General features: G+C 40.3%; 1 protein-coding gene across 1 annotated transcript in view; it reads left to right on the top strand.

Annotated features, from left to right (window-relative positions):
- Positions 1-13,030, top strand: part of cdh4 (cadherin 4, type 1, R-cadherin (retinal)) — a 137,578-nt gene that overhangs the window by 90,878 nt on the left and 33,670 nt on the right. Inside the window, exon 6 of the mRNA XM_030778385.1 lies at positions 847-1,035. Coding sequence (XP_030634245.1) covers positions 847-1,035 — 189 coding nt within the window. The remainder of the gene's footprint in view (positions 1-846; positions 1,036-13,030) is intronic.

Here is a 13,030-nt window from a genome sequence, read left to right as displayed (position 1 = left end):
GAGCTCTCTCTCTCTTGCCGACGAGCCCATGTTTGCAGTGTATTGATAGGCTGACTTGCCTACTGATGCCTGAACTGGCAGTCAGCTTTCCTTAGTGCGCAGGGATTTGGCAATAGGATTTCTGTTGGATCAGAAATACAGAGGCGGCTACCGCGCCATGTGTCAAGAGAGTAAAGGGAAACAGCAGGATTACTCCAAAGCTGCCAATTCAGAGGTGACAGTAAAAGAGACTAAATTGATAAATAGTTGAGGAGGCTTTTGATGTTGTACATTTTAGACCCATAAGGTATCCTCCCCAAAGCCCGGGGCTTTGAAATGTACAGTAAGTCCATTTTTGATTGACGTGTTCACCCTTCTTCAACCCGTGGACAAATGGCTGAGGTCACAGGCAGTTGTAGTTCTCTTGTCACTGTTATTGGAATGGTATTTTATCAATCCGTTTTCATTTGTTCGTTGGCCCCTCACGCGGGGGAAATGTCATCGTGTGCGTCACCGCAAGCCCCGTTGTTATATTGCTCCATCGTAAAGGTTGGTGAAGGGAGGTTTGACTGTGATTTGTCATGTTGATTGGACCTTTGGACGTTAAAGCCACACATTTCTTCAGCTTCGCCATCGATGATGGTACTCTCGAATTGTTCTTTAACCTCTACCCAAACACCCACAGTCACAAGAGACAGGGTGGGCGTTTTGACAGTTTAAAAGCACAGATTTTAACCAGTGACAGAGACGTGCGCGTGTGATTATACCAAAGGTCATGCCTGTCATTGTAATTAGAGACAGTTAATGGAATGTTCTGTGAATAATATTTTCATTTTTTTTTTTCCGCTCCCTTACTGTTCTCCACAGATCACCGGTGAGGGTAACATTCATTCAAGGATCCACCATGTTCCACAGCCCAGGCTCATCAAGTTTCCACAGAGACATCAACGAGGTTCGTCGCCCACAGGGCTGAGACGACAGAAACGAGACTGGGTCATCCCACCAATCAACGTTCCGGAAAATTCCAGGGGACCATTCCCGCAGATGCTTGTCAGAGTGAGTTAACTTTTCTCTAACAGTCAGCATTTCACGTCTAACTGCTTCATACAGAAGATTCATAATCCACATAAGGCCTTTTACAAATTTATGAATGTCCTCAACTTTCACAGTCATAATTATTTATTGGCAATCAACATACACACATATTAGGACTCTTCTTCTGAAGATTTATACATACATTTTGAAAACGTAACAAGCGAAGCTTTTGTTGTCTACATGGGATTCACATACTGGACAACCACACGTTTTCAATCTCAAGGCGACATCATCAGAGATGATTTGAAGTCTGGTTTACTTGCACCACGTCCTTCACAACAGGCCTCTCATTTCAAGAGCTGAGCTTTCTCCTCAGGAGCCATGAAAGTCTAGTGCTCTCTCCACTCTGAAATGCAATACCCCTCCTCTTGAATCTCCAATCCTCTCAGCCCCAAAGTCAGGGTTATATGACAGACATACCGGCCCTGAACCATCACGGTCACTTGAAACCGGAGTATTCTTAAGAGAGCTAACAACACTGCATCACAGGTGACTCTTTTTAAGGGCCTTCCGTCTAGACACTGTTTCTGAGTACACAGAGAAGAGCTCTCTCTCTAGGTGACAAGATGCCTCACTGATGGCGGGTGATCTTTGTTGTACCTCAGGATCATGAAGAACACACTCTTGCCAGCTCAGTGCTCTGCTAAAGAACAATTGTTTTAAATATTCTAATGCTGAAACTGAAATGGTGTGGTACTCTTGGTACATGTGGCATCTGCTTAGGTTTTTTTTTTTTTACACGGGTTGATGTTTCCCACTCAGTGAAGGAGGTTCCACTTGACTCTGTCAAGGTACTGTGCTATGAAAGGAGTTTCTGTTAAAAAAAAAAAACATCCCCCGTCGATTTTTTTTTTTTTGTATAGGTTTGTTATCCGAGCCTGTACTCCTGGACGGCTGTAAAAGCCTGATGCAATCCCTTATCAGCCCTGTAGCCGTTCCGGCTGGCCTGAGTATTCTCTGGGCGTTCACACAACCCTCTCACGCCGATTTGTACTGCACAGATTACACCCAGGGATTACTGCAATCGCCTTTCACCAATGTGTCATAAAGAGTCCCGAATTTCCTGCTGTGGCTCAAACCACCCACACTGCGCAGGAGTGCAGAGAATGACGGATGTGTGAAAGCCTTTTCTTCTCCAGTTTTGTGAAAAGATAACTCTTCACACCATGGTAAAGATTCAGGGGTTTTTTTTTTTTTGAGTTTGTTATACCACTGTGCACCTGAGTGCAACATACTTCGTGACTAATCCCTAAATTCGGAGCGTTGTTGAACGTACGCTACATCAGTAGGCCATTTATTTCTTCTTTCAACCAGCTCGCAGTTTACTAGAAACGTAACTTCTTGTGGTCCTTATTATCCCCAATATCAAATCAAAACTCTAGGCATCTGAATATGATTTATTAAAAAAAAAATGTTTTGTTTCTTAACAAACCTTCATAAGTATTTGCAGCCACGTTATCTTTTAATAATCATCTGTAACCTGAGATTCATAATTATTTGATATAATTAATTACTTTATCTAATTAATTTGATCTGATCCACTGCTCAGGGCATCATTGTTTCTTTCATGAGAGACACGTGTCATGAGATCAGCAGAGATTTTCATCTAATTGCCGCTCGAAACTTTCCACAGCTTTGCTTTAAGGTTTTGAGAAAGAGGTACGTGCAGTGAAGTTCACTGGGCTTCAAATTTTACAATTAACCTTTGGAAAGTAATTACATCTTGAGGAATGAAGCATCTCCAAACTCACTCTGGCTGCTGTTATAATTGAGTTGAAGACCTAGAAGAAAATATATGGTTCTGTCAACAAATCTAATAAGTCGTGTGGGAGGGAAAATGTGCATTTATTATTGTTTGCAATTTGTTTATCTCCAATTACTTCTAAAAAAGAATTCCAATAAAAGACCCAAAATAAAAGCGGAGAATTTATAATTTACTGGCTGCTCCTAATCAATTTCCCTCTCTCTTGTAATTTCATTAGTGCAAAGCTGAGCCTTTGAGCCCAGTGCATTGTGACCACCTCAGTTAGCTTTTTTTTTTTTCTCTTCCACCACCCCCAACCAACCCCCCCACCCCCCCACCCCCCTTCCCCTCCGAGTACTTTAATAATCAGAAATTGCAGTACAGCTCAGGGTCAAAATGAGATCTCACTCCATCATACCTAACATCATCATCAGTCTCCTGCTGTTCTGCGATTCAGGACTCAGTCCAGCTTCGGCACAAGTGGAACATGTGGAAGGGAAGGACCGTGACGTCACGGCGGAAGCCGGTAGAATGTTCCGTTTTATTTAAATTAATGGAAGCGCTGCACTCCGGCGTAGCGGTTATTTTCACAAAAAGCTTCAGAAAGATTTTCTTTTTTTTTTTTTTTTTTTTACTGATTAGGTTTCTAGTTCTGGAAGCCTTTCAGAACCTGCAGCGCCAATTTGCAAACTGTAACGGCCTGAAAAGGGGACAGTGCTTTTGTCCTGTGATGTCACTCAAACAACCTGCTGACTGAATCTCTCAGACTGATTATGTACTCTTGTAGGATGTGTTTGATAGTTTGATGTTGACCACAGGGTTTCTACCCTGAATTGTCCAGAGAGCAGATGCTTTCATAAATATCTAAATAAAACCTCATATCAATTTGAGGAAACAGAAGAAGCTTTGGCAAAGAAATGAAGTGGAATTAGCATAATATTTCCGCGCCGTGAAACAGTGAGACGTTAGTAGACAGACGTATTCATGATTCATGGATAATAAATGATGAGTTGAATTTATTTTTGTCATTTGCTCTGAGTCCTAGTCTTTAGTTTTGTTGGGGGAAAAAAAAAACTGCAGAAAAGAAACGGTTGAATAATATTGAGAGATGTCGACAGAGACAGAGATGGGGGATTAAAAAAAAAATGGAAGAATGGAGAGACAGGTTGATTGAGCGAGAGAGAGAGAGAGAGAGAGAGAGAGAGAGAAACAAAGCATTTCAAGCCAGAGTAAATCTGGAAGGTGAAAATAGTACAGCATTAGTTTCAGCCTATTGGTGACGGGCCCATCTCAACTGTCCTCTGTCCCCCCGCAGTAAGAAAAGCTGTGTCCAATGAGCCACATCTGATGGAGAGCAAGAAAAATTGGGAAAAACAAGCCCTTCCATTTTTCATCAAGATTTAGCATTTGCCTAAGAGTGACACACACACACACACACACACACACACACACAGACAAATACAGACAAACACATGAACACACACACACACACACACAAGATCACTCACCTACAGTTCACCCACTCTCAGAAAGAAAAAGACAAAAGGACGTTGAGGGCAGAGTGAAAGAGCGAACAATTATGGTTAAAAATATAGAAACCATGACTTGAACAGACCCTAGGCGCTGCAATGAGAAAAATGAGAGAGTCTTTAATGCATGGCGTCTGAGGCAAACGCCTACGCACGAGAGAAATAAAGTTATAATCTAAGCAGTATGCAACATGATTATATTTCTCCACTTCAAGAAAGATCCAGTGAGAGAAAAGACACTAATCTTTATGTAGAGTCACTAATGCGTGATTCAATGACCGCTTATGAAAGTGAACAGTGAAGTATGGTCTATAGCTTAAGTGCTAAGACGAGAGTTCAGCTGGAGTCATATTATTATGGCATAATCAAGGTTTTGATAAAGAGAATGAAGGTACACATTTGAAGCAGAAGATAACGACAGGTTGTGGTTTTAACCTCAAAAGCTTAGAATTTGTCACTTAAACAAAGTTTTGGAAGAAAAGCTTGTGATAATTAAAGCGAAACATGAAGTGTTCAGGGATAAAGGTAAGCGGCCTTGAACATATGGATGATTAGCATTTGTGGCGTGTATAGAAATTTCTACTCTCGATTTTCTGAGTTGAGTTAATTTATCACTCTCTGGCTTACAGTGTGTAGGAGGGAGAGAGGTGTAAGCTTCGGGTGCAATTGAAATGACAGTATAATGAGAGTGTTTGTCTTCTAGTGGCATTATTTATTGAAAACACTGCAAAAATGTTGTGATCATTTCAATAATTTATATTAAAAAAAAGTTTCTTTTCTTGTTGCTCTTTCTTGACCTTATTTAATCCTGTCTGTTAGCACATGTACCTCACTCCTATTCTTGCTGGGGAAAAATAGAGAATGAATTATTGGAGTTGTGTGTGTGTGTGTGTGCATGTGGCCTGTAAGTACTGGTGTGTGTGTGTGTGTGTGTGTGTTTGTGTTAATCCATTGGCTGTGTCAGTACTCTGTGCTTGTGCGGTTTTTGTCAGTGTCTACACTGTCCAGTGTAAATCAGACAGTGATAGATTAGCGTTTGAGCTGGAGTAAGTGCTGATTGACAAGGCATTGACCCTAAATAAATGACTGCCACTCTGCAGTATTAAAGGCTGTCTGCTCCAATGCCCGTTTAAAAGTCTTACGCTTTTTTTTGGCAAACTCTCCGTCCTTTAGCTTGTACACAGGCACGGTTTAGCCTCAGTGACGGGCTAGCAGGTCAGTGCTTTGTCAACGGAACCTGCGCAGTCGTCATTGTCTGTTTCTGTGTTTCATTCTCTCTCTCTCTCTCTCTCTTTCTTTCTCACTCTTTTTTCTACTCACTTCTTCTGTGGATGGGGTGTGGGAGATAGGATAGACTGCTCCCTCTGCAATATTCCATATAATAGAGACAAAGAGACAGAGAGAGAGAGAGAGAGAGAGAGAGAGAGAGAAAGAGAGGGGGGTAGGGAGAGAGAGAGAGAGAGAGCAAAAGAGAGAAAGAAAGAGAGAAATGGTGAGATTGATGGCCGGTGTGGTAAAATACATAAAGAGAGAGAAAGAAAAATGCTGCAGCAGCACCAAGCTCCCCTCTCAAGTCACATCCAGGTCTTTACTATAATTATACATATTGGGGTTTTTTTGGGGGGGGGGGGGGGTTCCCTGGGCTAGTGATCTCTGGGGATTTTGTCCATTGTCCTCACAAAGGAAACCAGTGGGACTTGACAGAAAGCAGTCATTAAAGGACATGACTGTCTCTGGGGTCTCTGGTTTTTCATGGGCAGAAAAGAAAAGTGCTGCTGTGGCCTCAGCCTGCATATTCCCAGCATTGAGCAATGGAATGTGCTTTGCTTTCTAAAGCACATATAATGGCTCTATTTGCTCAATTCTCCTATTCTGGAGATGGAGAGGATTTTATTGCATTGTTAATGTGTGGTATAATTCACCAAAGAAACCCCCTGTTCAGACCATCTCTTCTAATTGCCCAGCTAATGCGATAATTGGGTTAGCGATTCAGTTCTTTACTTCCATTAATATTAGTTTTCTTTCTAATTATCTTTTTTTTTTTTTTTTCAATATCATTCCGTTCCCTTACATTCACAGGGGTAATGGGGTATGTGTGTTTGTGTGTGTGTGTGTGTGTGTGTGTGGTAGTGTGTGTGTGTGTGTGTCTTGTAAGCTTTTATGCAGAGAATGTTTTCACCGTGTCTGAGCCAATTATTTTCAATGCTCAGAAAATATTTTCGGATGTTAATCTGTATTTATGTGTTCAGATTTTTTCCTTATTGAAAATGCAGTTATTATAATCCATAATGATATTTGGTCATTTTACCCCTGCCATTTTATGTCGGAAGAGAATAACTACCAGACATGTCTTTTACTCTCGTCTGACGACAAAGATATAAATAGGGAGTTTTGTGTCATACAGCCATCTTCCTTTTCTTCACGTCATCACTCACAAAAAATGTGGACAGTTTGTGCGGTTTGAGTTTAGCTACCGTTAATGAAGATGTTTGTCTTCAAACCTCTCCTTTAATTCTCCTCTCTTTCAGTGACTTTGTTGCCCTGACAACAAAATTCATCTTTGAAGACTTTTTTTTTTCCTCGTGTTTGTCTGCTCGTGTTTGTCAAAATGCCAGGTGACAATTTCTACAAGTCATTTTGTGGCTGCGCCATGTTGTAATCTGTGATCAAACACTGCAAATCTTTTTTTGGTTTTTTTTTTTTTAGCGATCTGTTAATATACTCCACGTCATGAAAAACCGTATCGACGGCAGTGTGAAATAAGATCCGTATGACCGACGCTGTTTGAACGATGACAAAAACTGTGCGGAGAAAGCGGCGATAGGCAATGGCCCTTTAACTCTATGAAGTGTAGAATGTAGTCTTAATACGTCAGTCGTGCCTTGTTTCTTTATTCCCATTAATCATAGCGTAGGATTAGGGCCGTAAGAATAGGAGGAAGCAGGGTTTTCAGCACCCCAATGAGGCGTGGTTAAGTGTGGAGGAATAGCTAGCTTTGAATTCCACCATCAACCATACTCAGTCTGTCCCCTCTGAGACGTGGCTTTACTCGTTTATGTTGATAGAATCCCTCCCTGAGGTATTTTAGTAAGAGAAAGGGAAAGAAAGAAAGAAAGGGAAAGAAAGAAAGAAAGGGAAAGAAAGAAAGAAAGAAAGAAAGAAAGAAAGAAATCCATATTTTAGAATGCTGCCACTCCACTGTATTCACTTCCTATGTTCCCAGGCTGGGATCAATAATGGAGTAGTCTCTGTGTGTAACACAGCTGTTCTTCATAGGACCGCGAATAACCATATGTGACTGTCTTTTGGATCTCACCTGAGAAATATTAAACCTGAACTTTGTGCAGTTCCTCTTCTTAGCAGTTCTCTGTGTCTTTTCCCACCTTTCCAGTTCTTTATGCCTTGAATTTGGCTGTTCCTTACATACATACTGACCACTGGAATTTCTGCTAAGAATTATATGTGTGTGTGTGTGTGTGTGTGTGTGTGTGTGTGTGTGTGTGTGTGTGTGGTCATGTGTGTATATGTGGGTGGAGAGGGGGTCTATGTGTGAGTGACCATATAACACAGTATCCTAAATTTTCTTACATTCCTCGGGGAACTGTCATTATTCTCATCCCATTAAATTAACATTCAGGTTCAGTCATCCTGTTCAAAAAAAATGTATGGATGTCCTCCCTCCCAATTTTTCATTGCTCGCTCGCCCGCTTGCTCTCTCTCTCTCTCTCTCTCTCTCTCTCTCTTTCTCTCTCTGTTTGTTCTAACTCTACATTTCATCGAGGCCTTCCATGTTTGATTGTATTTGAATTTGCGTGTCATCACAGTAAAGGGATATCAACTCTGACAGCACTTTGAAGAGATACAACACACAGGATCAAAATGAAACACAGCTCTTTATGGTGACATACCACAGTTTGAACGGCAGGGAGGTTGCCAGTCTCCTAATGTTTAACAAAACGAACAGACAGCTGGGTTAGTCTGATGAATAAGATTATCAGAATGAAATATGACACAAAGATGACGCATGTTTACAGTATAAACACTTAATGACACTTGATGGTGATGGATTCTAAAACAGTCTTCATGCAAATTTGAAATTCATAATGGGACTTAATGGGACCAAGAGTAGCATGAACCCATATAGATGGACTGACCAATCACGAGAATAAGTGTGGTCCATTATCCCTCAACATTTAACTGGGGACGAACTTACTGGGCAATTTTTTTTTTTTTTTAATTGTGTGTCCAAATTACAAAATGTCGTTCCAGCTCATTAAAACAAACAACCAAAAAAAAAAAAAAAGATCGTTTCCATCAGACCCATGTCTCCGAGAGAAACCTAAAACCCAACTCAAAATGTTTGGTTTAAAGCACACAGAATATCCTGCCCATTGGCTATCTATTGACGTACTGGTTAAGCTGCTCTGCACGTGCTGAAGAAGATATTAGATCTACAGAGATTCGGCAAGCAAAAAAAAAAAAAAAAAAACATCTATGTCATGCATCATACATGTCTCATCAAAGGCAAGTGGAGGGTTCATGTTAACTTTTTAATGCCGTTGATGAATTAATTTAAGTGCTCAAATCACAAAACAGGTTCCCAAAACAACAAGACCACACAGAGACCCCTCTGTGGCTGATGAGCGAGGTTTGTGTGTCAAGTCTTATATAAGACGAGACTTACCAGCCCCTGGCGTTTTCTCTCCAGTGCGGATGGTGTCTGACCACACTTTAAGTGTACTATAGTTCTCAAGCTATGAATATTATATTTCTCCACTCATCTGAATGCACATACAGTCTGGCCCATCAGCTAACTTGCGGTGCACTTGACTCTCTCTCTGTTTGGATGAGTGCTTTTGCCTTTCAGAGGGTGCTGCTGACACTAGCAATAAAAAAGCTGTAAAAATAAAGAGTGAAGCACAGTGAAATAAAGCAATGAAGCCGTTCGCTGTAGATATAAAGACAGAGGGGAAGTCATTCTTAAGATATGGTCGTTACTGTAGCACAGTCCTTGTTGTGGTATTTGTTTTGCCTTTTAGATTGTCTATGGTCACATATGAAGAAAGGAAAAATATGTTTATTGTGTTAGTTTTTTTTGTTTGGTTTTGTTTTTGTTTTTTTTGTTTGTTTGTTTGGTTGGGGGTTTTTTTCCTCAAATTACGAGATTGTGTCCTCCTAGATTTTCATCAAAACCCCAGCTTAAATATTATTGTATTAATATCACATTTGCAATTCATTCTTTATTTTGTAATTATCAAGTCTTGAATCTAAATACAAAGCATTTAATTGGAAGTGGAATGAAACAAAAAAAAAAGAAAAAGAAAGAGAAAACATAACAGCGTTGCTTAGGAGAGCTAATGAAAGATTCAGTCATTGACGTGAAAAATAAATGGAAATGTATTCCAGAGGATTCCGTGCGTGTTTGTGTGCCTCCCTGTAGAGCTAAATAGCATGCTAATCCCTCCTCTGATTCGGTTTGCTCCTCATATGAAGGTCTGAGCACTGATAAAATATCCTCAAGGACCTGACAAGTTGTCAGTGAGGTAGGAAATCACTCTGAACCTTCTAACAAATGGGTCATTTATCTGATGTCTGGAATGTGCAGAGAAACCAAGCTGTCCTTTGCATTCAATCTCTTCTCCTGTTTTCCCCTCTCCCGTTCCCCTTCTCTAACAAGGCGAGCCAGATAAAACCAGGTTTTTGGTTTTTTTTTTTATCATTAGCACTCAATTCAAACAACTCAATCCAGCCGACCTCACCCGAGGGACTCCTTCGGACTCAGAGAGGTTGTGTCTCTTCATTTATTCAATTTATCGATATAAAGAGTCTTCATTAAGAGGCATTGGGAAATGTGACATCTACTCTCAGGTGGCCTAAACGCGGAATTTTAAACAAGAACTGCGGAGTTATTTTGATCTGTGCGTTAGCCACCGCCCCTTGAGACTTCTAAAGCGATGTGTCATCCTCACCGTTGCTGATGTATACGTGTGAGAACTGCATTCATCCGTATCCGTGGAAGCTGGAAATTCGGCATGTGTTCACAGCATGGCATGGCTATTGAATTATAGAGCAGAAAAAGTCCCTTTGATCCATGCTATCCAACCCACATACCAATCCCTTACCTGTCAGCTACTGAAACACACATACATTTTTAAAATGTTTATGCAGGGGAATTCAACAGCATGTTATTTTTCTGCCGGTGTGTGAAATCACATTGGCCCATTTTTGTACAAAAAAACCCCCTCTTTTGTAGCCCCAGCCTTTTCTGTTTTTAAATATCCAAGTCTAAGAAACAAAAGCAACTTGATGAACCGTAAAAGTGTTTTGTTTTAATATTAATTGTTGATTGAAGTTATTGTTCCAAAGCCTGACCCGCTGGTCTGTTGATGTTTCACAAAACGAAGAGTCCTGCATCTATGATGCTGTGAAGACTAACATTCACAGCTTATGATCAGCTACTTCATAAAAGCAGTGGTTTGATTTGCTCTAGTGAGACTGCGAGAGAGAGAGAGAGAGAGTCATTCTGATATTGCACTGGAAGGTCACGCGTAGGAGTCCACAAAGCTTCTGTGCAAAATTAAGAGAGAGGGAAGGGAAAAAAAAAAAAAAAGTATCATGTTCAAACAGAGAAATGTTTTATGCAAAGGCCCGTTGCCGCGCGACAGATGAAATAATTTTATTTTCACGCATGATTTCCAGACCCATAACCCTCGAAATTTGGAGAGAACTGAGAGAAAAAAAAGGGGTTTTTCCCTTGCCTCATCTTCCCTCTTTCCCTTAAGTGTTGGCTTATTTCTCTAGACTGTGAAGCGAAGTTTGTAATGCTACTGCCTTACGCCTTACGGGTCCCTTCTCCCTTCCCTGGTCCTATTGCTGAAAAGAAAAGCAATGCGAGAAAAGCGAAGAAAGAGGAAATATAATAGAACGTAAAAATATTTTAAAACCATAGGGTGTACTTTTTGTATATACGAAAATCTAAAAATATATCCGTTACGGAGAGAGGAGAACGAGGTGGTTGTTCATAGCCTTTTTTTTTTCTTTTTTTTTTTTAAACCTACCATTTCACCTGAGGAACCGTTCTTTTGTTAACAGTCATTATCATATGTTACTCAATGTACCTTTCCAAACAAAATGACATGTTTCTGTGTGAACAGGCACTTGAACATGCTCCATTCGTTTAGACAAATTTCCTACTGAAGCACCTCTTACAGGCACTCCATCAGTACATTTACAGCTTTCTTATGCGTGCTGTTTGCCAAAGGCCTGTATATCATGCGCTATTGTTAGCTGTAGAATGTGTAATAATTGTAGAAGAGGAGCTTTGCCTGAATTTAGGTTGAATGTCAAGTAGACATCACGTCATTCGGGCTCAATCACGCACCGGCAGCCAAACGCGGTATGAACGTGGTTATTGTCATATATGAAACTACTGTTGTATTTGGAATGTTTCCTTTGAGGTGAAAAAAAAAAAAAAGTGGATGATTCCGGATTAAAGCCTGTATGTGTTTTCACAGAGGACAAGTAATCGACTTGGACCACAGCCAGAATTCATAAGACAGTCTCACAAGGGATCAGCTGTCAATGTCGGTGAATATGGATAGCGAGGCGAGACTGTGTAGAAAGGACCCTCTTCTCTTAACACTCCGCTCATGACACAACAAAGATTTGTATGATCTTGTACTGGTATGGCCATATGATTAAATCATATGGTGGTTTCATCTGGTTTGTCAAATGACAAATAGCTCGACAGGACAGAGCATAAAAGAGAACGATTTGAGAAGCAGTGTTAGCGTTAGCTTAGCCACGTGCCAGAACTGTTTGTTGTGTGTGTCTGCGTTCCTTTTCCTTTGATATAACATCGCAAATTTGAAAGCATCTTTAAAAACTGCATTGTAGTGACAGATAGTGGACGCGGACGTGTTTCAAAGCATCATCATCATCAACGAAAACAACAACAACAACAACAACAACAAAAAGCAACAAAAAGACAAAGAAATTGAAAGGAAGAGAGAAAGACACAAAGAAAGAACAACTGATAGATCACCCTCTGGTGCTGGCTGATTAATTTGCTAGGCTTTATTTATCTTTTTCTCTTAAAAGCTTTTTGCATAATTTCTCTCAGCAATAGACTGTTCGCACAATCTCTCTCTTTTATTTGCAGCAATTAACATATTCTGCTCTGATAATCCTGTTTCTCATGTCTGGGGGGTTGATCAAATATGATTATTCATGCCATGTGACGCTAGAGGTGGGGGACCTGTGAATCTCTGCTCCATTGCTGTATTTAAAACTATCATTTACAGTGTTGGTTACGCTAGAGGTGGGGGACCTGTGAATCTCTGCTCCATTGCTGTATTTAAAACTATCATTTACAGTGTTGGTTATGAGCTATGAAAAGTAGTAGAATACATACAACATATCATTTTGTAAAAATGACACCAAAACGAAGATAAACACTTTATTATGAGTGTCATATGGGTTATATTATGTCTGTTACGTGTCCATGAAAGCCATCATTGAATTATCTAGATTCTCACAGACAAGCATCGTTTTAAATGAACTCGCAATGCAGACAAAAACGCTTTAAAATAACGCGCGAAATAAGACACCTCAAAATAACGAGAAATTCATGTCCATTAAGGCGTCGATAAATGTAAGCCTGTTGTGGTCTCACACAATTATC

Source organism: Chanos chanos, chromosome 6 (genome assembly GCF_902362185.1).
Source record: "Chanos chanos chromosome 6, fChaCha1.1, whole genome shotgun sequence".
NCBI lineage: Eukaryota > Metazoa > Chordata > Actinopteri > Gonorynchiformes > Chanidae > Chanos > Chanos chanos.
Note: the sequence above shows the minus strand (reverse complement) of the source record. Positions and strands in the feature narration are given on the sequence as shown.